The sequence below is a fragment of the Stylophora pistillata genome, chromosome 1 (genome assembly GCF_964205215.1).
Source record: "Stylophora pistillata chromosome 1, jaStyPist1.2, whole genome shotgun sequence".
NCBI lineage: Eukaryota > Metazoa > Cnidaria > Anthozoa > Scleractinia > Pocilloporidae > Stylophora > Stylophora pistillata.
Genome location: NC_142519.1, coordinates 29626402 through 29650119, shown reverse-complemented (window position 1 = coordinate 29650119; position 23718 = coordinate 29626402). Strand labels below are relative to the sequence as shown.

The following is a 23718-nucleotide window of genomic DNA, read 5'->3' as shown; positions in this document are numbered from 1 at the left end:
GTTTCGGCAAAATTTCGAGGCGGCATTTAAACAGCTGTAATATAATCACGAAAGGCTCTAACTAGAATTAACTCAAAGGAAAATAGATTGCAAACTTGAAAGCCAATGGCTTTTCTATTGCTGGCCGATGCATAACTAAAATTAAAGCATTTTTAATGTGCTTAAACTCAAATCGGAAAACAAGTGGGCGAATATTTCAGTACGATTCTATAAACTTTATTCGAATCTATGGCTCTTCTAAAGTGTATTTGTCACTCGGAAAATGATCTGTGGAGTGCGATCTTTCAGGATAGCTCAAAATATTCATGTTCAAGTTACTGTGGTCAAAATGACCAATGAAATTTCAGAGGATGTTATTTAAAAAGGCTTTCAGTTTTTTTACTTTGCTAATTATATCGCACCTTCCGTGATGTTCCAATATTTCAATGGCTTTTTTTTCAGAAACGCCCTTTATTGTGAGTCATTCCGAAAAAGCCTGCTAGAGAACAAATCTAGAACCTAATTTCCATTTTATATCCGGGGGCGAAACTTCAACTCTAGTTCAAAAATTCCGTGCTATGGCTTCCTCGCTACAAAATCCCTTTAATGCTTTTCATAAACACTGAAGAACAAAACAACTCAAAGCAGGCAAATAGAAAAATGAAACTCATATTGAATGATAAAGCCGACCTATTCAAAGGCGAGCGATTTTTTTCTTTGAGAAGTGAAGCGAGACGAAAACACTCCCGATGTTCTTTTATGGAGGTAAAAAATCTCTATGGCCCGATGCCAACGGCCATCTTAGGACAGTGAAAGCTTTGTCAAACTGAAACAGAAAATCTAAGGGCGAAAATAAACTTTCGAAACGAAGTATTGCAAAATAAATAAACTTGATTTAAAATTGTGTATCCACCTGAGTGCCCCAGGTTACAAATGCGACTTTAACTTGACTTTAAATGTGCAGTGGATACCAGAAAATTGATAATTTTTCCTATTCCAAGATATCTTGGTCAAAACTGTCGCGCACGCGAGTTACTACGCGAGCGAGATTGTTTGGTAAATAGCATTAAGATAAAGGTATATGCGCGCAGTGCAGACATTTTTAAAATTTCGGTTTGAAATGCTTCGCTGATTTTTCAAAAGACAATCAGTAAACTGTAAACAGCAAATCAAAGTTTCGTTGGAGGCTCAGAAACTCTCTCCATAAAGTCGAGTGCTTTATTCTGGTAGAAACAAAAAAGAATTGAACGACTTAAGATTGAAATTTAAACGTTCAGAGACTTTGGATATTGGAATGCACGTTTCTACATGAACATTCTGCATAATAATGAACACTAATTATGCAGGAAAATTAAAATGGAGTTTTAGTAGACTTTAATGCAAGTCAAAATTTTTGAACTTTTCTAAGAAATAATCGTCGCACCCTGCGAAATAAGAGTCTAAACTACGTAAAAATGAGTGTCAGTTTATAAACATGCCATAATTGTACTTATATCGGCTTGTACATGTACGAATTCAAACGAATTGATCAAGCACTGAAACTTACCGTGGAAGATAACTTTGGCGTACGGATCACTCTTTCCAAATCTATCGACGTCAGGAAGGTCAGTGGCTCGCTGGACGGTTACTTTAAGCATTTTCCTGGTCTGCTATTTAGTTCAGCAATCCAAGAACACCTTAAACCATCACGAAAGTGAAACGCTTCAACCCACCAGTGACACAAACGCTTCTATCTTTACGGTTGACTTCCACAGCGAGCCTCACACCCATTCACCGAACATTCTGCATAACAATTAGCTTTACGCTCCGACATTCAAAGAAATACAAACACACAATAAAGAGCCTACTTAAGCTTGGCGTCGAATTTGGGTCACGACCTGAATTCTTGCCATATTTCGTGTAACGACGAATATTTGCTCTCTGTTATTCAGACAAAACGAATATCACAACTCTCCCACAAACCTGTTCCAAAATAAAAGATCCCTGATTATACAATTTGATTTTTTTCTCACTAAAAGTAATATTGTGCCATTGATAGCCAATCAGTAATTTTTGTACGCGATATAGCTCTCACCGTGTTTATGTTTTTCACATCATATAGCAAACGGTCCGTTTATTTCCGCGCTTTTTGTGAAACAATAGATATTTCTAGTATCGCCTCCAAGTGTTACCCAATACGCGACACTATTTTGCAAAGGCCAACAGAATTTTTAATGGCGTGATGCAAATTCCTTTGGAAAGAAAAATAGAGAAATATAGATTAATAAAAGACAACGAAAGGAAGACCTTTGCGACTTGAGTATTAAAATTGCAGTGGACGCGACCGTGAAGAAGAAGAAATTATGCCACGAATAAGAACAGAGAGTAGCTGGAGGCATGTTTGCCAGAAGAGAATTAAAAATGGGAATGGGATGCACGATTTCACGTTTCCTTTATGTGTCTCTCTCCTTCTAAAAAACCGTTTCTTTCTTCAGTAAAGAAGACTCGCGCTATCAGGAGCATCAAAATATAAATTAAACTTAGTGACACCAAAAGTTAGCGAATTGTTTGTACTACGATAACTTTCTCTGTCTTCTGCTGGTCAGGAAAGGGTCACATAAAGGTCACAACTATTTTCCTCGAGGAAAAAAAAAAAACCGCAGCAGGTCTAGATCTCCTTCTTAACCAAGATTTAACCACACATTATTAGTGCCGGCTATTTTGAGTGTGCATCGAGCCTTTAGAGTAGGCCTAAAAGAATTCTAGAATCAACGGAGACGGATCAGCTAAAAAAAGAACGAGGTTTTGAGGTTTCAGGATAGAAGAGACAATACCACAAACGGATTAGTTGAAAATAAATAAACAAAGAAAGAATGTTTGCTTTTATGCAATCAGAAAAAAGACATTAGCGAGGACGTGTGAAGTCTCTGGTTTCATGCATTTCTGGCGAAACAGAAGCTGTATTGACACTTCAACATTTATAACCTAACATCAGTATGCATATTCTCCATACTGTTCCGTATACATTTCCTAAGGTGCTGTCAAGGAGAATTTGTTAAACAATCAAGAGCTTCTTTAGTTGGTGATCATTTCCTTTATTCTTATGACCTTACAGAGAAATTAGCTGCGATTCCTCGTTACGGGTTAAAGGTTAATTTCGTCCATATCTCTATTTGCTTTAGTCATTGGTCGGTTCCTAAGAGGGCTCAGTATCATTACGAAACCGTAATTATTTTACTATTTCTTCTCCACAATTTACATGTTTCGGCTGTTACAAAACTTAATTAATAGAGAAAAATATCAACAAATGTAGTTTTTGTTGTATCATTGGTAATTAATTTTTTATTGAGGAAGTCTCCAAAATATCCTGATCATTTCTATTAATATCTACGTTACCCTATTTAGCTCCATAACCGCCGTTCTAGAAACCAAACCAATGAAACTGAAATTTTCAATCATTTTACATGTTTAATGAAGTCAAAACTAGCTCAAGTAAAAAAAATGCAAATACAGATTTATCATATTAAAAAAAGATATTGGTATTTGATTTCTAGCCGTTTTAAAGATAGCTATATATTTGCGGTCTACAAGAGGTGTTATTTTAGCTACAAATAATAATCAATTGCAGCAATGATTTAGATTAATTTTAAATTGAATTGTTCTTTTAAGGAAAGGGAACCATCTGTGGTCGAAAGAGCACAGGTATTTTTTTAGTTCCCACGAAGTTTTTCGATAGTTTCCATGTCATGGCAGGTAAGAAAGAATAAAAAAAAAAAAAAAAAAAAAATGAAAAATTGTCAGCCAGAGAAAAATAACGTGATATAACACCAAAGTATTCTGTTTAATTCACAAGAAACATATTGCCATCAGTATTCCTTATTTTCAATTTTATCAAGCAAGACCGTTCCTATGAACGCAAAAATATTGTTCATACATTTGTTTTACCTCAATGAACGAGACTTTTCTTGAATAACGCACCCGAAAACACCCATTAGAGAGCTTAAGCATCGGACGTTTTTGATTCACGGACGTCAACCGGAAGTTTAAATATGAGCTTCGCAATCAGTACGCATGTGCAGACGTTTTTGACGTGAGGTTGCAGACGTGAAAGTGGGATGTTTGCCGTGCGTGTTGTTTTGCTCTGTTTCAGGACTGTCTCAGTACAAGACTGACACCATGTCTTCATTTTCAATCGTCAAATCAAACCCGTAAGTACATTGTAGGTTTCATAAGAAAGTAGTTTTTTATCTGCACTTAAACAATAACTTTTAAAAATGGGACAAAATGTGCCTAACTTCGTGTTTGGCACAAGTTTCCGCAGGTTCTGTTACTTGGTTTTGTTTGATCGTGAATTCTTTTTTGTTTGTCGCCATTCTTTTAGTTATCCTACGAGCAGAGGTTTTTTTCCAGAACAGGAAAAATACTTATATAATAGCAAGTTATCTTGCCATGTGTTTGTTTTTGTTATTAGTTGTTTTCTTTTTGTCGAGAGGTTTATGTCGTTGCCGTATTTCACGTTCAAGAAAGTGCATTAATTTCCCCGCCATTAAGCTTTTTATTTTTAGTGCTGAAATGTGATCGACTATTTTATACAGCTACTACCTACAGTAACACTCGCTTCTATCTTTTTTCTTTTATGTAGTGGGCCTATGGAATGGTCTGAACAGCACGACGTGGCACTAATGAAAGAAGTCAGAGTGCAGAATCCGTTTAAAGCAAAGAAGAAAACGAGCAACCGAGCGCAAATATGGCTGTCGATCGCAGAGGCGCTAAGTGGATTACAAGATCCGTTATTCAAGGATTCAATGACAAAAGGATCAGTGCAAGATCGTTACGTTTTGTAGTGCAGCCCCTTTATTCGATATAGCATCCGTGTAGGTGTTGAAGTCACGTGGATTCAGTAGATCATGATTCCACTGACACAGTTTGTGACCATGTATATCGTAAATATAATTCATCACCGTATTTGATATCATGCTAAGTTCAGGAACCGGTCGGTCGAATCGTGCGAGCATGTCGCTATATCGGCAAGGAAACGACATTCGCCTGAGCAAAATACATAGCCCCTCTAACTTGTCGGCAGTGGTTCTTTATTAAAAATCCAACTGTATTGTTCGTATCAAATATTAACAGTAATTGACCCTATTACTTGTGGGGTTGATTTTCCCACAAAAAAATATTTCCCAATTCTTTTTATTTCTTGTTAATGTCAATTCTATCGACACCAAAAAATACCTTACGTAACCTTACGTAACAAGAGTACTCCATTATCAAAAATTTGATATGCCTAAAATTTATCTTGAAAATATAATCATTGAGTATGTTCATTCCAAGGAGTCCAATAAACGAAGCAAAACTCAGTTATCGGGAAAGAAGGTACCTTTCAGTAACTTGGACTTGCCTCAATAAAATGGCAGTGGTTTATCTCGTCATAGACAAAAAGAAACAAGTACAAAACTATATATCTATATATTGTAACTTCGATTGTTTCACCCTTTCCACCTTTCCACCGTTCTCTAATAGGCTGTTATGGAGAATTTGTTTAACAATCGAGAGCTCTTTTAGTTGGTGATCATTTCCCTAATCACTCTTAGAAATTAAAGGGTTAACTGAGGTCTAAGGGCCTCCGACGCTTTTCCAATAGCCTACTCGCAGACCTTTTTTGTCTCTTAAGTCATCGTTAAGAGGGAGAGCGAAATGAGCTCGTGAACCACGTTCGTCCAAGTACGCAAGGTGATCACTTGAATCGCTCTTAAAAAAAGAACAGATTACCTTAGGAATACAAGCTTAAACGGAAGAGAATTTAACTTTTTTGGTTTGACCCCCTATTGCTGGATTGCAACTTGAGGTTTTGTTCACTTTTTCTTTAATTCCTAAAGCTTGCAAATATGGTTTATCTGAAGTTCCTTCTTGCCTTCTCCGCTAGTTTTGTACAGTGGTACTTCGTACACCAAGCACTCCATTCTACATGTTCCGCTTGGTTCACAGAAATAAATCACCGCTTCGATCTAATTAAACCAAAAGGAGAAAACATGAAAACATTACATGCACATTAGCTTTATCACTTTTTCATGAGATGAAGCCCTTTGGCAGCGTCGCTTTTAGGATATTGGACAAACCTCAACCTTGGCGTCTCACAAAAAATGTATTGATTCTTACCCGCGTAGTGGTCTGTGGTTCCCAGTCATCCTCTGGCACATGGACTTTGCAGAGTGCTTGAAAAGAATCTTCGGATACAGAGCCAGATGAAGGGTCTGCATCGAATTGCTCTTGGATAACTTCTTTATCTGACAAAAAAACCAAACACAGAGAAGTCATTGCAAAATACAAAGCTGGTGTAATATGCAGGTCTTAGCTGCAATCTGAGTAACGTTCATGCAGGTAGCCCGCACTATCCCTCTTTTCCCATGCAAGTACATATTGCGCATTGCCGGTTTCGAGCTTGCATTTCATTTCGCCCCAAGTAATTGTGAGAGAATGTCAGAGTTGGTTGAATTGGTTGTCTTGCCCAGGAACGCAATGGGAAGGTAAACGTTGGATCACGAGGACTATAAACAATGTGGTAGAGTGGGATATGGTTCAAGTTAGTCACTTATAACAATTTCCTTAGCACTGAAAAAAAACCTCGGAATATAAACACATGTTCGAAAGGTATACTCGCACAAAGCCAGCTGCTCACTTCCTCATTCATTCCCATTTCACACAAATCTTAGAAGTTCTTACAACCAAGTAGCAAAAGAGAATATTTGTTCTCACCTTCCTGTAGTTTATAGACCATAACTTGCCAAGGACTTCTCACACCTTTCGTCAGGTAACATCCTTCAGGAAGACTTATTCCCAGTCTCACTTCCAGGCACGATCCACCGGTCACGTGAACGGGTTCTTTGCTTATGATTGGTGTTCTTTTTGACGTTAATCGTTTTACCACCGCACTCACTTTATTTGATTCGCCGGCGCCTGCACGGCCTTTTGTACGTTCTGAATCTTCAACGATATTCAGCTATGAAGGTAAAGGTCTTTTAGAGCGGATTTTCTGAGACTGATTCTGCCTGTACTAACTTGAATGTACCGTACACTGTATTGCGAATTATGCTCGACACCAAAGAGATCCAAAACTCTTAATCAATGCCTCTGATAATAACTGAGACTGTGTCATCAGATCGTTACTTGTATTCTAATTAATAAACCATTTTCCTTTAAGTTAACCAGCTTATTAAAAAAAAATATACACATTTATTAAAAACTGGATCATTGGATAATGCAGTTCAAGAGTTTTTATTGGCTCAGTCATTATGGTATATGAGCCAATATACCATAATCTAATTTCTGTACATCGTTAAATCCGGTTTCTTCTCACAAAATAAAGTCGAGAAGATTTGCCTAATATCTTGGGGGTGTTTTTTTTAAATAAAACAATTATTCCACTCTCGCTTGTTGGATATGAGATGATTATAGCCAACTCGGCGCTACGCGCCTCGTTGGCTATCTATCATCTCATATCCAACAAGCGAGAGTGGAATAATTATTAAATATAAAGAAACGGCCTAAATTAAGTGAAGTTTGCGTTCAATGGGATGAAACTAAATGTGGTGCAACAAAAAAAATCATGCGGGTCGTACATGTACTTGTTCATGGTATCGGCCTGAATGCGTTTGTATTTCATCTTTCGCTACATCTACTTGTGGTACCGCGTCTTGCCATGCGCGATATAACAGAATTTAATTGTGCACAGCGCCAGTTGATTGTTACCGGGTGCTTAAAACGTACCGGATGAATTGCCTTACTCTTGCTGATCACTTCACCAGTTACAGGAGTGAATGGTTCTGAGCGTACCACACGCACCACAAATATCATCGTCCATTTTCCCCGACAACACAAACATAAATCACTCATTAACCAATCATTCGCTCTAACGAAGGGCTAACGCTCGAAATTTCAGCTTTGAAACTCTTTACGGTGGCCAATTTTCATTGTCGACACAGTTGATAAAACCAAAATCTCCTTGTTACTCACACCGACGCAGCACTTTAGAAACTTGCCCCATTACTCATAAACATTACCTCTTTTAGCATACAGCTAAAGAACACTATTTGTAACCTTTTACCTGTGACACTGAGAGTGTGTTCAAGTCAATAACTCGGATGGCGTGGTTGTTTGTGTCTGCTACATACAGCACTTGTCCATCCGGGCTGACGCACAATCCACCTGGCTCGTCAAACTGCACTCCGCCCTGGTCAGAAGACAGGCCTGGTTTACCGGAGCCAAGAAGTGTTTCACAATTCTTTTTCGCTGGGTCAATAACTTTAATCTAAATATAAACATATAATTAGGTCTTGGAAGACTTGATGTTACGTCGGCAAGAGCTTACTTTAAGTTTCGAACAAAGACAGCGATGGAAGTTCTTCAGAACGAGTTGGTTTTACGTCGGCAAGAGCTTATTCTAAGTTTCGAACAAAGACGACTTTGCAAGTCCTTCGGAAGTTGTTTCCAGGAAACTGAAGCAATTAGTGAAGTAATAAATAATATCGAAAGGGCACGGAAAGGAGTGAATACAGGAGTACTTTCAAAAGTCTCTCAAACGGAGCAGAAAGTGTATTATCAAAAAAAGTACCACGGAAGCATAAAGCTTCTCATGCCGAACTGGTTACAGTTTCCCATTCATGTTCCTCTTACTAAATCTGTTATAAGACATTTTTAAACTAAAATTTTATATTTTTTTTCCCATTTCTAAACAGTGACTTTCGTGTGTGCCAAAGAAGCGAACTCGCGTATATTTGCGACGGAAACGACTGTTTCTTTCTTCATCACGAGTAAAAGAACATCAAGCGGGAACCAATCAGTTGAGCGTATACAACAATAAATGCGCAATCATTCAGGCACTGCTAAGAAACAAAAGACCTTTTCAGAATATTTAGTTACCTTATGGTTGTACGAGTCTGCTACATACAGCCTCTGTATCAGCGGATTCCAAGCCACTCCCAAAGGATGCTGCAGCTTGACATCAACACCTTTACCATCATGATCACCAAATGCAAAAAGATTCTGGACACGAAAAACGCAACATGTTAATGTATAGGTACTATACAGAAAACCATTCTTAATGTAACCAAATCACCACAGACTAAATTTTTTCCTAAAAGGCGCAAGTGTAAGCGGCCAGAAAGTCAGTCACATACTGGCTTCTAAAATAATTTAGGATTGCAGATAGTGCTTTGGTTTTATTTCAGTACATAAACACTCTGTAACTGGCATCTGTCGACCTTCAGCTGCCACACTGGTGTGATCAATCTCGAAGCAAACTAAAACCATTTGCACTAGAGCAATAATTTTCAACTGATTGTCGAAAGTACATTGTACTCTGAGATTGCTTTGTTTTTGGTGTGGTTCGCTCTGTGATTGGTCCAGAAAACTCGCACCAGTAATCGCCACCTGGTCGGCCGCGTTTTTCCCGCGCTTCAGTTTTACTTTGAGTTCTCATTGGCTGTTAAAAGTATTTCCCTCTCTTCTGATTGGCTCTTACGATTACTTTGGTTTTGGTTTTAGGACACTCAATCAAAAAACGTTCTAAACTACTAAGTCAGTGGCGTTTTCCTAAGGCTCATTGTTAGAACACATGTATGATTGGTAACTATGTCACTAGGTGCCTTTCACTTACTGTTGGATCCCTGTCAGCTCCCACAAGAGCCTTTGTGGCACCACTAGCCACATCAACTGTCCTCACACTGCTGCTTTCACTATCTGCCACAAACAAGCATCTGAAGGGTTTTTCCTTTGCAAGACTGATGCCTGAAGGCTGTGCAAAAGCTGCTTTGTGGGGATAACTGTTATTGCGATTTTCTTCTGCACCACTTCCAGCGAATCGAAGGCAAGTTCCTTTTACTTGAGAACTAACAAAATTACGTTTACTGTGGCAACACAAACATGTACATGTAATAAAAGAACAAACAACAAAAGAATGAATGAAAGTACAAGTGATTTCACCAATGTAACAATTAATCACATTCAATGGAGGAACAAACAATTGTCAATTGACTGACATGTTAACTAACCTCCCTTTTAACCACGTGCTGTCCTGAAGGTACAGTGCCCATATTTGGTGCGTGCCTGCCATAGCAATGTACAAAACATCTCTAACATCTCCATCCTCTGCATTGTCGGGTCCTGCAAAAAAAAAAAATAATGGAAAGTACAAAGGGTCAAAACAGGAAACACTGACCATACATATTGAAGAAGGGGAAGCCAGCATGAGAAGGGAATTAAAGATGTAGATAAAAAGGATGGGTACAGAAAATGGGGAAAAAAGCACACCTTTTTTTTATCTAGCAATGAAATGTTAGTATGATGAAAACTTAGGAATATGTCTTTAAAATGATGAACAAAAGAATCTTTTTAAGACTGTCAGAGCAACAGTCTTATAAAGATTCACTGCAACAAGGCAAGAAGAATAGCCCCAATCATTTCTAAAATAACATTGTTGTAAAATTAGTAAAGGTAAGTGTAAAGAGCTCATAAGTAAGACGTGATAAATGACAGAAAGGTGTGATTCAGACGTCAAACAAACTGTAATGTTTCTAAAAGCTTTTTTGCCTTAATGCTTCAGGCAAAAATATTTAACAAGCACACAAGACACTAAACTTCTTGATGCTATCCTCATATCAAAAATATGTTAAGCTCTCTATTAACATCAGTCAAAAATGGCCAGTGTACAAGTGGCACTTCAATACACCAATTTTTATTTTCCAATAAGACTGTCAATAATTCAGTTGCATTACTCTGTCAAAATCATTACCAAAACAAACAAACAAGCAAACAAACAAACAAACAAAAAAAAAACAGAACAGAAAGGAGTCCTATGATTCAAGGTCTACAATTCAAAGCTTGTAAACAAACCAGGTGGTGGGCCAATAACAACATCCCATGGTGAACTGATGCTTTGTGATGTTCCTGATTTTCCACCTTCCTTGTCACTTCCTTGCTTTCCATTGCCAGTAATAGTGGTGACTGTTCCTTTCTCAAGATCAATCTGAGAAAAAAAATATTGAGCAATAATTTGTTACTAGACAGTTTATCTCCAGGTAATTTTATAATAATCACACTGTTTCTACTGTTATATTTATTGTTCAGAATGTTTAGAACAAACATTGTCACATTCATCATATTTTCAATTGTTCATTTTCATCTGGGAAATATCTTGGACACAACTGAAAGTTGTAGTAACAACTAAAGAGTTGTAAACTTTGTATTCCTATATCACTATATTGCTGACAGCAACCATGGGTAATATGTCACCATTACTGTGTTTTGATTGGCTTTAAGATGGGCCCACCCTGCCAGTATGGGATTGCCTGGAGTGGACTTACAAGGTTCATAGTTCTTGGACAATGCTAGCGATGAAGAAGCAAAAAGCCGTAAGAGACAGTTAAAACAAAGAAAACATAAACCACTCTTGTGGTTTTATTGCCCTACAATCACAGTTGGCTTCCTCTCCTAGCTCTCAAAATAAACAAGCCATTCTTGATTCTTAATAAAGTGAGGTCTTCCCGTTATATAAGAAATCCTTCATTGACCAAGCTTGTTCAGTCAAGAGAGCTGGATATCAGCCTTGTTATTTTCTTCCATTTTTATGGACCTTGACTTCATCTTGGACCATAAAAATGTAAAAAAAAGAAAAAAACTTGTATGTTTATGCTTGATCAATAATGCATATATGAAAAACTATACTTCCTTAACAAAAATCACCTAGAAAATGATCTAATTTGAACTACACTGGCAACTATAAATTAACAATTGCATTCCAGAATGATATGAATCAAAGATCAGTTCTGCAGCATTATACCTGAGGAAAATCTTTAAATAAAACCGAAGAAGTAGTACTCTAAAAATCATCCCTTACCTGTCGTATGGCATGATTCTCTGTATCAGCAATATAAATTTTTTCCTTATCAATGGCTATTCCCTGCGGTGAATGAAATCTTGCTTCTTGAAATGATCCATCAACAAAGCCAGCTTCATATTTTTCTCCTCCTCCAATTGCATTTAAAATAATACCTTCTTTGTTTATTACAAGGAGCCTATGGTGTCCTGTGTCAGCAACCACCAATCTCTCTCCTCTTTTGTCCATAGATACCTTTCCAGGAAATGAGAGACTTGTCTGCGGAAGAGTGTCTTTGACCAGAGAAATACCAATGGAATGGTCTTTTACTTTATCTGCAAGAATTTAACATGTAGTTCTGGAGAATAAACAATTACTACCATTTTGAAGAGATAATTAATATGTGCATTAATTGTTTATTTTCCCCTCTTGCTGCTACACATTTTCTTGTAAATTTGTTCTGAGAGTTTGGTGTTAGATCAAGATCACCACTTATACCTGATGAGTTTGAGTATTCTAATTACCTGTTTGCTGGATAAAGTATGGAATAGGAGAACTTAAATGTTGATCACTTCAGGGAGTTAAATAAAAATAATATTATAAGCATGAAAACTCACTTGGTTTTCTTCATATTTGGATTGATTGGTAAAACCTATTTAGCAGAGCTAGTTCCACCAAACAATCATGTTATATATTATGAGAAATGGACACCCAAGAGGGAATGTGAATTTTAAGGTTATAAATAGTAACTAAATTAGGAAATGCATTGACATGTTTTACCAATGAAAGTTGTATTTCGCCCACAGGCACAATCAGTACAAAGCGTAACAAGTGCAATATGGAAAATGATGACCTTCAGGGGTAAATAGTTCAAACTTTGGCTTTTTTTCTAAGTTATTCTATGATTGTTTGTTCTTCGTTTGCCTCATTTGCTGGTGTGTGACTTGGGTGAAATAACAATGGCCACAAGAATCCTCAATTCAACGTGGTCCATTTTCCAATTCACTGGGTTCTTTCGAATCTACATGATGTACCCTTTCACTGGTGGATAAAACGCTTTGAAAAATAAAAGAATTATGTCAAAAGTGTTACCATACCTTTCTGTTTGTAGTATTTCAGGGCTGTTCCCACAAAATGTAAGAGCGTATCTCTGTGACCCTCCCCCACCAAACTAAGAAGAATTTTTCCTTCTGGACTAACAACGACTAAAGTTGGCCAACAGTGCACAGACAAAGAATGCCACAGCTTTGCCTCGGAATCATTCACCACGGGATGTCTGATATCGTACCGTAACACTGCACTTAAAATATTTGTAGAAGATTTTTCGTTCTCGAATTTCGCCGAATGTATACCAAGTATGACAAGCCCATCTTTCTCGGAATGAAGGTGTTCCAATGCCTCCAAATCGGGTAGGATGTGCATACAGTTTATGCAGCAATAGGTGAAGAAATCCAAGATACACAACTTTCCGAGAAGCTGATCTCTGAAGAACAAAGGATTTTTGCAGTTCAGCCACTCCAGATTCGAATCAAATTCTGGAATATCTGTGGAATCTCTTGTTTCCATCCATTCGATAAATGTAAAAATAGCTTGGTCTCTCTCTTCATCTGAACCCGCAGATTTTAAAGAACATATTAGATCGTCTCCTTTTTTAATAAACCAACCCTCCGACAGCACCATGATATCCAGGGGAAGAAAACGATTGGTAAGGAATGAAAATTATTACTTTGAGGAGAGGATTAAAGAATATTGCTATCTCATCGTGATTTTCCCCCAGGCGTGCCAAATATGTGGTCAGCGGAGATTCCCACGAAATATTCGCGTTGTGTAATTTCATCAAAGAGTTGTACGTATATCACGCAATATTTTTTTAAACGTGAAGTCTTAGTTCGCATATATAGGAAATCAAAGTGAGAGGAAACCACCTCTTGCAATTCATAGTAGCTGTATGTAAGCTCTATTATCCTGGGGTTTTAAAGGTGGATGGTTAAAGCATTAACTTTCCGATGGCAATATCATATAGACCATGTACACAGGTGATGTCGAATGTGTCGCCACCCTTTTGGAAAAAACATGGCTGGCTTTAATTTAAGATTACAAAAAAGGGGAATAGATTAAAATAAAAGCACAAGAAAATAGAAAGCGTGGTGTTTTGGTCAAAAAAAAAAAACAGCTTTTGAACGACTTGCCAATATTTAGATAAAAAGGCATTTTCCAGTCTTCGCATGACATCATTAGCAAATTCATAATGTTAAAAATACGCAAAGCTGTATTTACTGATCACAACACTGTTGTTTTTAATGATGTCCCTATCAGTAGAAATTTCCATTTGGCAATAACTTGGGAATTTTTTTTTCATCTTTTTTTTAACTATCCCTCAAGCAAGCGCCTAAACTGAGGACAAAAGATGTGATATGGTGTTATTTTTTTCATGCTCCCCGTAATATGTCCATTTTCAGAACTTGTAGAAAATGGTCACCATGACACTCCGTGAATATCCACTGGGAATGTAAGACTGACAAGCTTATCTTTGAAACAGGTTACATAGATACTGATAATATAAATGTTGGTTCGCCTCACTCAAAATGTTATATCACCAAGGAAGATAGAGAATACGTGCTCTAGTTTTACGTTCTTGTTTGTATTTTGATCTCAAATGTTGCTTTTCTACTTTTATAGTTTTTGTTTTTGTTTTTTTTTATAAATTTGAATTTTAACTGCGGGTGGTGATTCTTTTCACCAAAGCCACTATAATCACCTTCGTAACAATGCTTAATTGCGGGAATGCATCATTTTTCATCGCGAAGTTTTCAGCTCAAAGACTGAATGTAGATCGTTTTGGAGTACACGTAGTTGCAGGCAGATCTTCATTTCTTCATTTCAATCTTTTCCTCTTGATGAAAAACTTTTTATACTTAATAAAAAATTCACACGTTCAACAGGAAATAAAGGCTAATGCATTAACGACAAAACTCCATGCCCAGGATTGCACCTCAGGAGAAAATAATTGACGAAAATGAAATTTTTGATTTGAAATTAAGTGAGCGGTCAATGAGAAATGATTGACAGCTACTTAGCTGTCATGGAGCAGGTGTGGCTAAGCTGTCTTCGTGATCTCTGTCTACGACTCCTATAAGTTGAATCATAGGTCACGATTTTTTCGTGTATAACTGCTCATGTAAACCTCGATAGTCAAGCTCAGCTCACCAACATGTTGAAGGTGGTGGTGAAAAATGCAAGTAACCTCCCAGATGTCGATAAATTCAGCGGAAAAAGTGATCCCTACTCGATAGTTAGCTTTCAAGGTATGTGGCAAAATTTGAAATTAATACCCTTTGGTTTCCACGTACAATTCGAGAAAAATCATGTCCCCTTTAACTATGGCTTTAAAAAATTTTTGTGGCTGGAGTGTTGCCCTTCGCAAAAGTCTTAAAACAGACCCAGTTTTGAAGAAATACATGAAGTTTTTTGATTTAAGGTTAAATATTCGAAATTTTATGCATAAACGAGAAGCTGTAACATCTTGTGGTCGAAAAAGCTCTGTCTACGAGTTTCGAGTAGAGAACAAAAATTTTAGCACCAACTTGATCAACATTTCATTTGATTCAGTGTAATGGTAAAATAAAACCAACCTGTCTAATGATAAAAGCACTGTTTTCGAATTGATTAACATGATTGTTTGTGTTTGTTTCGCGTTGCAAACAGTGGAGTTAAATTATCTGAGTGTTGGTCCAAGTCGGGTTGGGAGCTGATCAGAAAATTTAACCAAACTGTTATCATTATTTTAGAGCAAAAATCGTTCCTGCACGAGCGTGATCGGGTCTCTGTTACTTGAGGTTTAACTAATCCGGTCAAAACGATACATGAATGTATCGCCCACGTAGGCGTGCGTCGGCAGGGTTTGAGTCTCTTCGCTGTTTTGTGCATATACATGTAGCTCGTTTGACAAAACTCATAAATCAAATCAGTTCAAGTTGTAAGAAAATTTTGTGCTCAACAGTTAAAACTCTGTTTTTTTCTATGCAACTAATACTTTTTTGGAATACTGATTTATTTGGGTGATAAACCGGCGCAGTATGCCAAGCGGGACGTTGGTATCAAACGAGGAAAGTTAAGTCTTTAGTGAAAAGAGGTATTCATGAACTTGAGATTTCTATTGCGTGATAGTCGATGAGAGCAAGCACAGATCATTCCTCACACACAGAACTCGTGAGCAAACAATCTTATTTCTGTTGCGTGATAGTTGATGAGAGCGAAGCTCGGGTCACTCATCACGCATAGAACCCGTGAGCTACTACTCTTATTGTTTAAGTAAAAATCTTCTGGTCGTTCAAAGCTGAACAACAAGACAGGCTCATGTTTTTATCTTACTTTTTTTGCAAAGAGACAGTATTGAACAATTCCCTTTATTCGTGACCACTTTCAGCTACTTTCTATCTCGGAATAGATTGTGAGCGACGCAGGGAATCTTTCTTTGAAAACTGATAGAAGATACTTCGTAATGCTTCAGTGAAAAGTAATGTTAACCTGTTCCAGTTGTCGATGGGAATCAAACTAAGACCAGCAGAACTGGCTTATTTTTTCTCAGTTATTTCATATCAAAAATGATGCACGTTTTAATTATCTAGAGCAAAAGTTTCCTTTCGGAGAGATGCACAAAATGGCACAGTTCTGATAGAAGAAAATCTCCTTTCAAATAGGTGCTAAAAGTGGCTTAGATCTGATAGTTCTACCACAAATGCTGTAATCTGACTGGCGGCGCTAATCTATTTTATGATAGAGAGTGGTTCAAGAAGGTAGCCTAAAAGTGTGAGATGGTAAAAAAATAAAAACGACATAAAACGTTATGTGTTGTTCAGTTTTTGACGACTAGTGGATTTATAACAAAACAATTGGACTATCTGCTCTCGATTTGTATACGTGACACTTGATCGGATTGCACCCTCGAGCTCGTCAGCTATATATCACGCAATAGAAATTAAGGGCGAATACATTTAGACGTTAATGAGAATGGACATTCTAGCGAAACGGCCTTTCCTGATTGAAATGGCGAAAGAGCGCACCCATTTATAAAAAATGACGATATATGCGTTTCGATTAAGGAAGAATGATAAGATCCGATGGCGAGATATAGATACAGTAACGTCCACAGCAGTCTTGAAGTTTAAGGAACAAATGAAGGGACCAATTTTCGTCAAATGGTTGAAATTAAAGGAAAATTAAAGAAGAGGATGTTATAGGACGTCTCGTTCAGTTAATGTCCTCACTGTCAAATGTGGAAGAAAATTAATTCTAGAGATAGGCATATATTATATAGGAATGGAGGTGAGGAAGATATTACATAAACGCAAAACAAAACATGAAATCGTAGATAAACAAAACGTTTCGAGAAAATGGAGTCTGTTTGAGTCCTAAGATGGAAATAGAAAAATATTCTTCTAGCACAACCGGCCAACAAATTATGCACATTTTCCTAATGAAGCACACCAAGTGCCCTCGATAATTAACAATTATTCACCGCGGTGTCGGTTAAAATGAGGGGTATTTGACCGAGTTCCGAAGCGGCCATGAAATATCCACCACTTACACCACAAAAAACCAAAAAATTAGTTCCTCTCTGTCAAAATACCAAAAAATGGTCGGAAATTAAATTCTTGATACGTGGTTTTGTCTTTTCGGCTGCGTAAAGGTAAACAGTACTTACTACTTACTTCCGAACTTGCCAATTAGCGCAGGCGAAAATTAAAGCGCTATATATTCACTTGTGTGGTATATACTAAGAAATGATATTTACACTTAGATTGAGAACTTTATGGTTTTTTATGGATAAAAATGCGATGAAACAGCATTTGGAAAGGAAAAATCTTCGCCTCCTAAAAAATACAGATTTCGAAAGTTGACCCTTAAATACAGTAAAGCTCCACTTAACCTATTGGTGTGTATCTCATTCAATTAAAGAGATGCAGAAAAAGATAATCTTCAGACGTCAGAATGGCTGTGAAAATATTGATATTTTTCCAAAACATTTCTTAATGTTCTTGTATAAATTGTTCTTATTGTTAGTACTTAAAGAGCAGCTCAGTTAGAAAATGTCACATTTAGGCTAAAAAATATTTTGCGACGTGAACTAATTTATTTGAATAAAGGCTGATAGTTTAGAAAGAAACTGTTTGGGGCTGCGTCGGGGGGAGTGACGAAATAATTTGGATATATCAACAAAGTTGAAGTGGTAAATTGGCCACCGTAACGATTACAAAAGCTGACGTTTCGAGCGTTAGCTCTTCGTCGGAGCGAATAGAGGAATTGTGGGTTGTGTGTGCTTCAACTTTGTTGATATATCCAAGTTAAATTATTTGAAGGTCCTTTAAAAAAAATTCCATATAAAAAGCTTTGAAAATTAAAACTTATGCACTTTGTTCTCATTGAGGATTTATCTAAATATGCAAAAACAAAAAAAATCCTTAAACCAGAATTTTGTGAAAGGACAAGCTCGGAAATTTGTGCTATTTTTGGCAATCGACGCCTTTGGGTGCTGGAGCGATTTTCTTCTTCAAAAAATCGTTTTAAAATGTGTAGCAAAACTACGATTCATTCCATTTTGCAACGGCATTTCTTTAAGATCATGAAATTCCCAAGCATATTCTTTGATCTTTGACCGTGTTTATCATATAATTGTTTCTCTATCGCGGAACGTCTCCTCCGTATTTCAGATTAGGATGGCGACACCAGTTACCGATACAGTTTGAATCACACTAGCCACACATAAACTCATATCCGTCAAATGTTTTCTTTTTTTCGTCCCACAGCTTATTTTGTTATTTCTTAATCCCTTTCTTAGCTACAGTAATCTTTTACACCTTTACATTATTATTCATGTTCTCAATACTTTTTTTTTTACATTTCCTATGGTGCTGGCAAGGAGAATTTGTTTGAAAATCAGGAGTTTCTTAAAATGGTGATCATTTCGTTTATTCTCATGACCTGTACAATTTCCGGATTCAAGGAAGATGATGTAGGGAGAAATCAGACGCTAGTCCCTCCTGGGCATCACAGGGTCAACCTGAGTTCTGTAAACGCTTGTAATCATGGTCGCTACTCCTAAGACATCACCAATGAGTTAATTAAAAACGATTGACCTGCAGCTCACTACGCTCTGAGAGAAATGAAAGTTATCTTTGCTCTCTGAATTTGAACATCCTCATTTCTTTCTCTGTAATATTATTTATGAGAGAAATGAAAGTTATCTTAGTTCTCTGAATTTGAACATCCTCATTTCTTTCTCTGTAATATTATTTATGAGAGAAATGAAAGTTATCTTTGCTCTCTGAATTTGAACATCCTCATTTCTTTCTCTGTAATATTATTTATGAGAGAAATGAAAGTTATCTTAGTTCTCTGAATTTGAACATCCTCATTTCTTTCTCTGTAATATTATTTATGAGAGAAATGAAAGTTATCTTTGCTCTCTGAATTTGAACATCCTCATTTCTTTCTCTGTAATATTATTTATGAGAGAAATGAAAGTTATCTTTGTTCTATGAATTTGAACACCCTCATTTCTTTCTCTGTAATATTATTTGTGAGAGAAATGAAAGTTATCTTTGCTCTCTGAATTTGAAAATCCTCATTTCTTTCTCTGTAATATTATTTATGAGAGAAATGAAAGTTATCTTTGCTCTCTGAATTTGAAAATTCTCATTTCTTTCTCTGTAATATTATTTATGAGAGAAATGAAAGTTATCTTTGTTCTCTGAATTTGAGCATCCTCATTTCTTTCTCTGTAATATTATTTATGAGAGAAATGAAAGTTATCTTTGCTCTCTGAATTTGAACATCCTCATTTCTTTCTCTGTAATATTATTTACGAGAGAAATGAAAGTTATCTTTGCTCTCTGAATTTGAACATCCTCATTTCTTTCTCTGTAATATTATTTATGAGAGAAATGAAAGTTATCTTTGCTCTCTTAATTTGAACATCCTAATTTCTTTCTCTGTAATATTATTTATGAGAGAAATGAAAGTTATCTTTGCTCTCTGAATTTGAACATCCTCATTTCTTTCTCTGTAATATTATTTATGAGAGAAATGAAAGTTATCTTTGCTCTCTGAATTTGAGCATCCTCATTTCTTTCTCTGTAATATTATTTATGAGAGAAATGAAAGTTATCTTTGCTCTCTGAATTTGCACATCCTCATTTCTTTCTCTGTAATATTATTTATGAGAGAAATGAAAGTTATCTTTGCTCTCTGAATTTGAACATCCTCATTATTTCCTCTGTTATATTATTCATTTTCCTCAGGTCAGGAACAAAGGACAGATGTCATCAAAGATAACCTCAACCCTGAATGGAACAAGGTAAAGGTTAATTTACGGGGCGTAAATTCACAAGTCAATTCTCCATCCTCTATACCGTAGAATTATGTTTTCTGATTTCTGATCTAATTCTAAAAGAGTTAAATGTCAAATCAGATATGATTCCCTTTGGTAGCGTTTTCCTTTCTTCTCATCACATTTGTTCTTGGAAATGAATCCAAATTGCAAAGGGAAATTTCATTTAGTCACCCTTAAGAGTGAAAGGGTTCGATTACCCAGTGGATACGACCGTATAACTCGAAAAAAATGCTTAATATTCTCTGCTTTCGTACTAATGCTTTTGGTTTGTTCAGGAGTTCGAGTATGACCTCAATGGAAAGGAGTTGTCACCCCAAGAGACACTTCTTTTTAAGGTTAAAGACTGGGAGAAAATAACAGCCAATCGGTAATTACTCATTCATTTCTTATCGTACTTTTTTCCTGACACTATCAAACGATGAGTTGATGAACCAGAGACATACATCGCGTGATGGTTAATGAGGGCGATGCCCGAATCAACTACTTCGAATATAAATCGAGAATAAATTATCCCTTTTCTCGCAACAACAAGACAGGTTTCTACCGGCTTGTTTTGTTTATAACCGTACGTAGTGAGGCTGCCTATTTTACTCGCTATCTATAACGGAATAGACATTGTGTAGCGTGCCCAATCAGATTGCAGCATCTGTGGGAGAACGCCTGTAGATCTACACACATGTATAGTAATGACTGGACGTTAGAACACGCTCCTTTTATCGCCGATTAGGGAATAAAGTTTAGCGAGCCATTTTGGTGGGGTGGTCTCTGAAGCAATTGACAAACAAAACTTATAGAAACATGCAGATAACCAAAATTAAGGGAATTCCTTTATCACGAAAGCAACGCAAATTTTCGTGAGTTGAAAGCAATTAAAGACAGTCATAATTAATTTTTTTAATTTTTTCTTATCTCACTGATGAGAAACAATAATCATTCAAATTTACTTAACAAACTTTGCGTGCGCCTCTCGCACACCTGGCATGCTGTGTTCTGTCGAATGTTTCTTTCGTTTTCTAAACTTGAAGCGGCTTATTGCTCGATGAGTCACGAACATGTGTACCGTTTTCTTCCTGACGTTTAATGAACATCCTGCTAGTCGGATAATTTCTTCGGAAAAACGCGTTTTATTTGAGAAGGAAAGTTTGCTCTATGACTGATTGATGAACTTGCAGAAGATTAACCAAACGCCTTCCTCCTGCAGCCTTCTTGGTTCAGCCACAGTTCCCTTAAACAATTTGGTCCGCTCCAAAAGTAAGTCTGTGGACACCGAGGTTGACTTGGTAGATGGCGAACAAAGAGCCACTCCCGTAAGTACTGCTTTGTAGTGATATTCATGGAGATGAATAAAGTGATTTAGTAAGCAAGGAAGAGAAAGTTTACACCGTTAACACCCTGGTGACCCTTGCCTTCGTTTAGAAATTCAGATGTCTAGTGTGCACAGTCTACTTACCCCTTTCTTGAAAGTTCTCCACCCCCTCCCCCCCTCCGAACCCTCTCCAAAGAAACACTATAGAATGAGAAGTTTTGTTAACACTAGTTTGGGGTAGGTAGCGTTACAGTGCGAAGTGAGCTTGTTTTTGTAAAACTGATTTTGATATGCAGCTCTTTGAAAGTTAGAAATGATTCGGCTCATTCTAAATTCCATTTTGAACAATTTTAAAAACGCTTCCATCGACTAAAACTTGTGACATACTTTCACCCAGGCTAAACTTAAGATCAGCTTATCTTATGACCCTCCTCCATCCGCTGCCAAAGGGGAGGCAGAGGAAGGTGGCACTGAGGAAGGTGAAGGACTGGAAGAGTTTGAAACTGGTGGCGGAGAACTGGGAAAGCCAGGAGTTAAAAGGCAAGTTTCCCTTGAGAAGGGGACAATGACTTGGTCGTACAATGTGTTGGTCAATAGCAAATAATAACCGGTTAGATCGGCGGTTTTGACACTTTAAGGGGGAAAGATTTTGTTTTGTTGGCTTGCGCTCAGTTTGGCCAGTGGGGCAATTAGCATGTGTGTGACGCTTGCGACAAACGAGATCGAAGTCGAAGGGTGTCGCTAAAGCGTGTTAATGCTACGGGACTATCTTACAGGTCGTATGCTTCAAGTACCAATAACCACGGAAAGCCAAGGTTGACGGTTAACGGTGATTTAATGATGATGAACGATTAGCGAACCACGACAGACAATCACGATCACGATCGTAAACTGAAATAACAATGCAATTTACTTAAAAGGTTGCGTAACTCATGAACAAAACGCTTAGAGCAATTAACCTGCCTCCGTCGATAACGCGATCAAAATTAACAACAATCAACAGGAATACTCGAAAATCATAATAAGCTACATCAAAATAACTCGAGACTTAAATCGATTGTAAGATTAACAAAGTGGGCGTTCCTAGCTTAGCGTCTCATTCTTTGATTCGCCCCCTTTAGATTGAAAACAATAAATTGTACTATTGTACGACTCTGTACGTTAACGTGCTTCCACCCAAAACAAGAAAACTAATCAAAGGAAGAAACTAGCAAAATTACTCACATATCGGTCCCGCTTGTGCCAAAGGTAAAGAACCAAAAACGGCGAGACGAACAGATAGAATGGACAAGGCGAAATACAATCATACACTGGCTAAAGGGACGCTAAACGAGACTTTTATGCGCGCGTGAGGGCGCTAAAATATCTGATTACAAACCAATCGAGAATAGACAACAACGTAACCACAGTAACTAAAGTAATTCGTAACAAACAAATCAAATTCCACTTAGGCTGAATGAATCGTTTGAGTATCCTTAACAATGTGTCTATTACACTAAAGAAAGTTGGATCACTGGTTGGCGTGCTTACCAAGTTTGCAAGCCACGAACGCAGATGGCTGCCTAATTTCTCTTGGAAACTGAAATGCAGGCAGACACTGATTGATCAGTACAGTAGATTGATTCAAGCGATAAGAATTGAAGGAATCTAACAGAGCACCAGTAATGCTCGTCACCGACGGTATTTTTTCTGCTGATAAAAACGAACATGATGTAGTATTTAAAAAAGGAAAAGGCTTGTTAGTAGACCCTCTGAAAAGTGCTGTTGAAAAAACTGATAATGGAAACACTGGAAATGGAAGAATGTTTCTTATTTCGACATAAAAGCATTAAAGTGGGTGGGGTTGGGGGGGAGCTACAAATTCACTTAGATATTACTCTTAGAATGGAGTCGTTTCATAAAAATTCTTTCTCTTTGGCCATCGTAGCTTGATAAGAAATAGCACACAAACTGCAGTTACAAACACGGCAGTAAAACGCATGTTGGAAAATAAGATTAGTAGACTTTACTTGACGTATCGGATGTTTCGACATACATCTTCAGAAGTGACAGTTAATAATACAAGTGGAGACTAAGTTTAAATTTAAGATAAGTAACTAATTAACATAACAATGAAGAAAGGAAAACATTTTGCATATACAAAGATGCAAACTAATACAGATAAAGCTCATCGCTGCTGACATTATCGTT

The 23718-nt window shown here is 37.1% G+C and overlaps 3 protein-coding genes and 1 long non-coding RNA gene across 10 annotated transcripts in view; 2 read left to right on the top strand and 2 right to left on the bottom strand.

The window, feature by feature from the left end:
- LOC111331957 (myoferlin) overlaps positions 1 to 1806 on the bottom strand; it is a 32939-nt gene extending 31133 nt beyond the window's left edge. For 3 of the 6 annotated variants that reach the window (XM_088754290.1, XM_022937191.2, XM_088754355.1), the window contains exon 1: positions 1526 to 1733. In XM_088754290.1, the coding sequence (XP_088610416.1) occupies positions 1526 to 1616 (91 nt within the window). In that variant the 5' untranslated portion in view covers positions 1617 to 1733. Of the gene's footprint in view, positions 1 to 1525 lie in introns of all 6 variants that reach the window. The other 3 variants (XR_015999050.1, XM_088754481.1, XM_022937192.2) reach the window with 2 other exon arrangements.
- A 2017-nt stretch (positions 1807 to 3823) lies between these two features.
- LOC148742021 (uncharacterized) lies at positions 3824 to 4923 on the top strand. Its single transcript, XR_015999003.1, has 2 exons — positions 3824 to 4166; positions 4601 to 4923. It is a non-coding gene; the product is annotated as an uncharacterized LOC148742021 (long non-coding RNA).
- A 108-nt stretch (positions 4924 to 5031) lies between these two features.
- On the bottom strand, positions 5032 to 13608 carry LOC111331985 (NHL repeat-containing protein 2). The gene is made up of 10 exons (XM_088754130.1): positions 12928 to 13608; positions 11852 to 12165; positions 10849 to 10981; positions 10008 to 10119; positions 9614 to 9845; positions 8878 to 9000; positions 8063 to 8266; positions 6715 to 6958; positions 6118 to 6245; positions 5032 to 5966 (listed from the first exon to the last, which is right to left on the bottom strand). Exons 1-10 carry the CDS (start codon positions 13508 to 13510, stop codon positions 5832 to 5834), a joined length of 2208 nt encoding a protein of 735 aa, XP_088610256.1. The 5' UTR covers positions 13511 to 13608; the 3' UTR covers positions 5032 to 5831.
- Positions 13609 to 14954: 1346 nt separating this feature from the next.
- Positions 14955 to 23718, top strand: part of LOC111331961 (myoferlin-like) — a 67755-nt gene continuing 58991 nt past the window's right edge. Inside the window, exons 1-5 of one of the 2 annotated variants that reach the window (XM_088753331.1) lie at positions 14955 to 15135; positions 20131 to 20186; positions 20498 to 20589; positions 21424 to 21529; positions 21926 to 22068. In XM_088753331.1, coding sequence (XP_088609457.1) covers positions 15042 to 15135; positions 20131 to 20186; positions 20498 to 20589; positions 21424 to 21529; positions 21926 to 22068 — 491 coding nt within the window. In that variant the 5' untranslated portion in view covers positions 14955 to 15041. The remainder of the gene's footprint in view (positions 15136 to 20130; positions 20187 to 20497; positions 20590 to 21423; positions 21530 to 21925; positions 22069 to 23718) is intronic. The other variant, XM_088753285.1, reaches the window with a different exon arrangement.

Coding starts and splice junctions, on each gene's coding strand:
- LOC111331985 (XM_088754130.1), bottom strand. CDS start 13,510: ATGGTGCTGTCGGAGGGTTGGTTTATTAAAAAAGGAGACGATCTAATA. Junction 9,846..10,007: donor AGCACGTGGTTAAAAGGGAG/GTTAGTTAACAT, acceptor TAATTTTGTTAG/TTCTCAAGTAAAAGGAACTT. Junction 5,967..6,117: donor AACCACAGACCACTACGCGG/GTAAGAATCAAT, acceptor TGGTTTAATTAG/ATCGAAGCGGTGATTTATTT.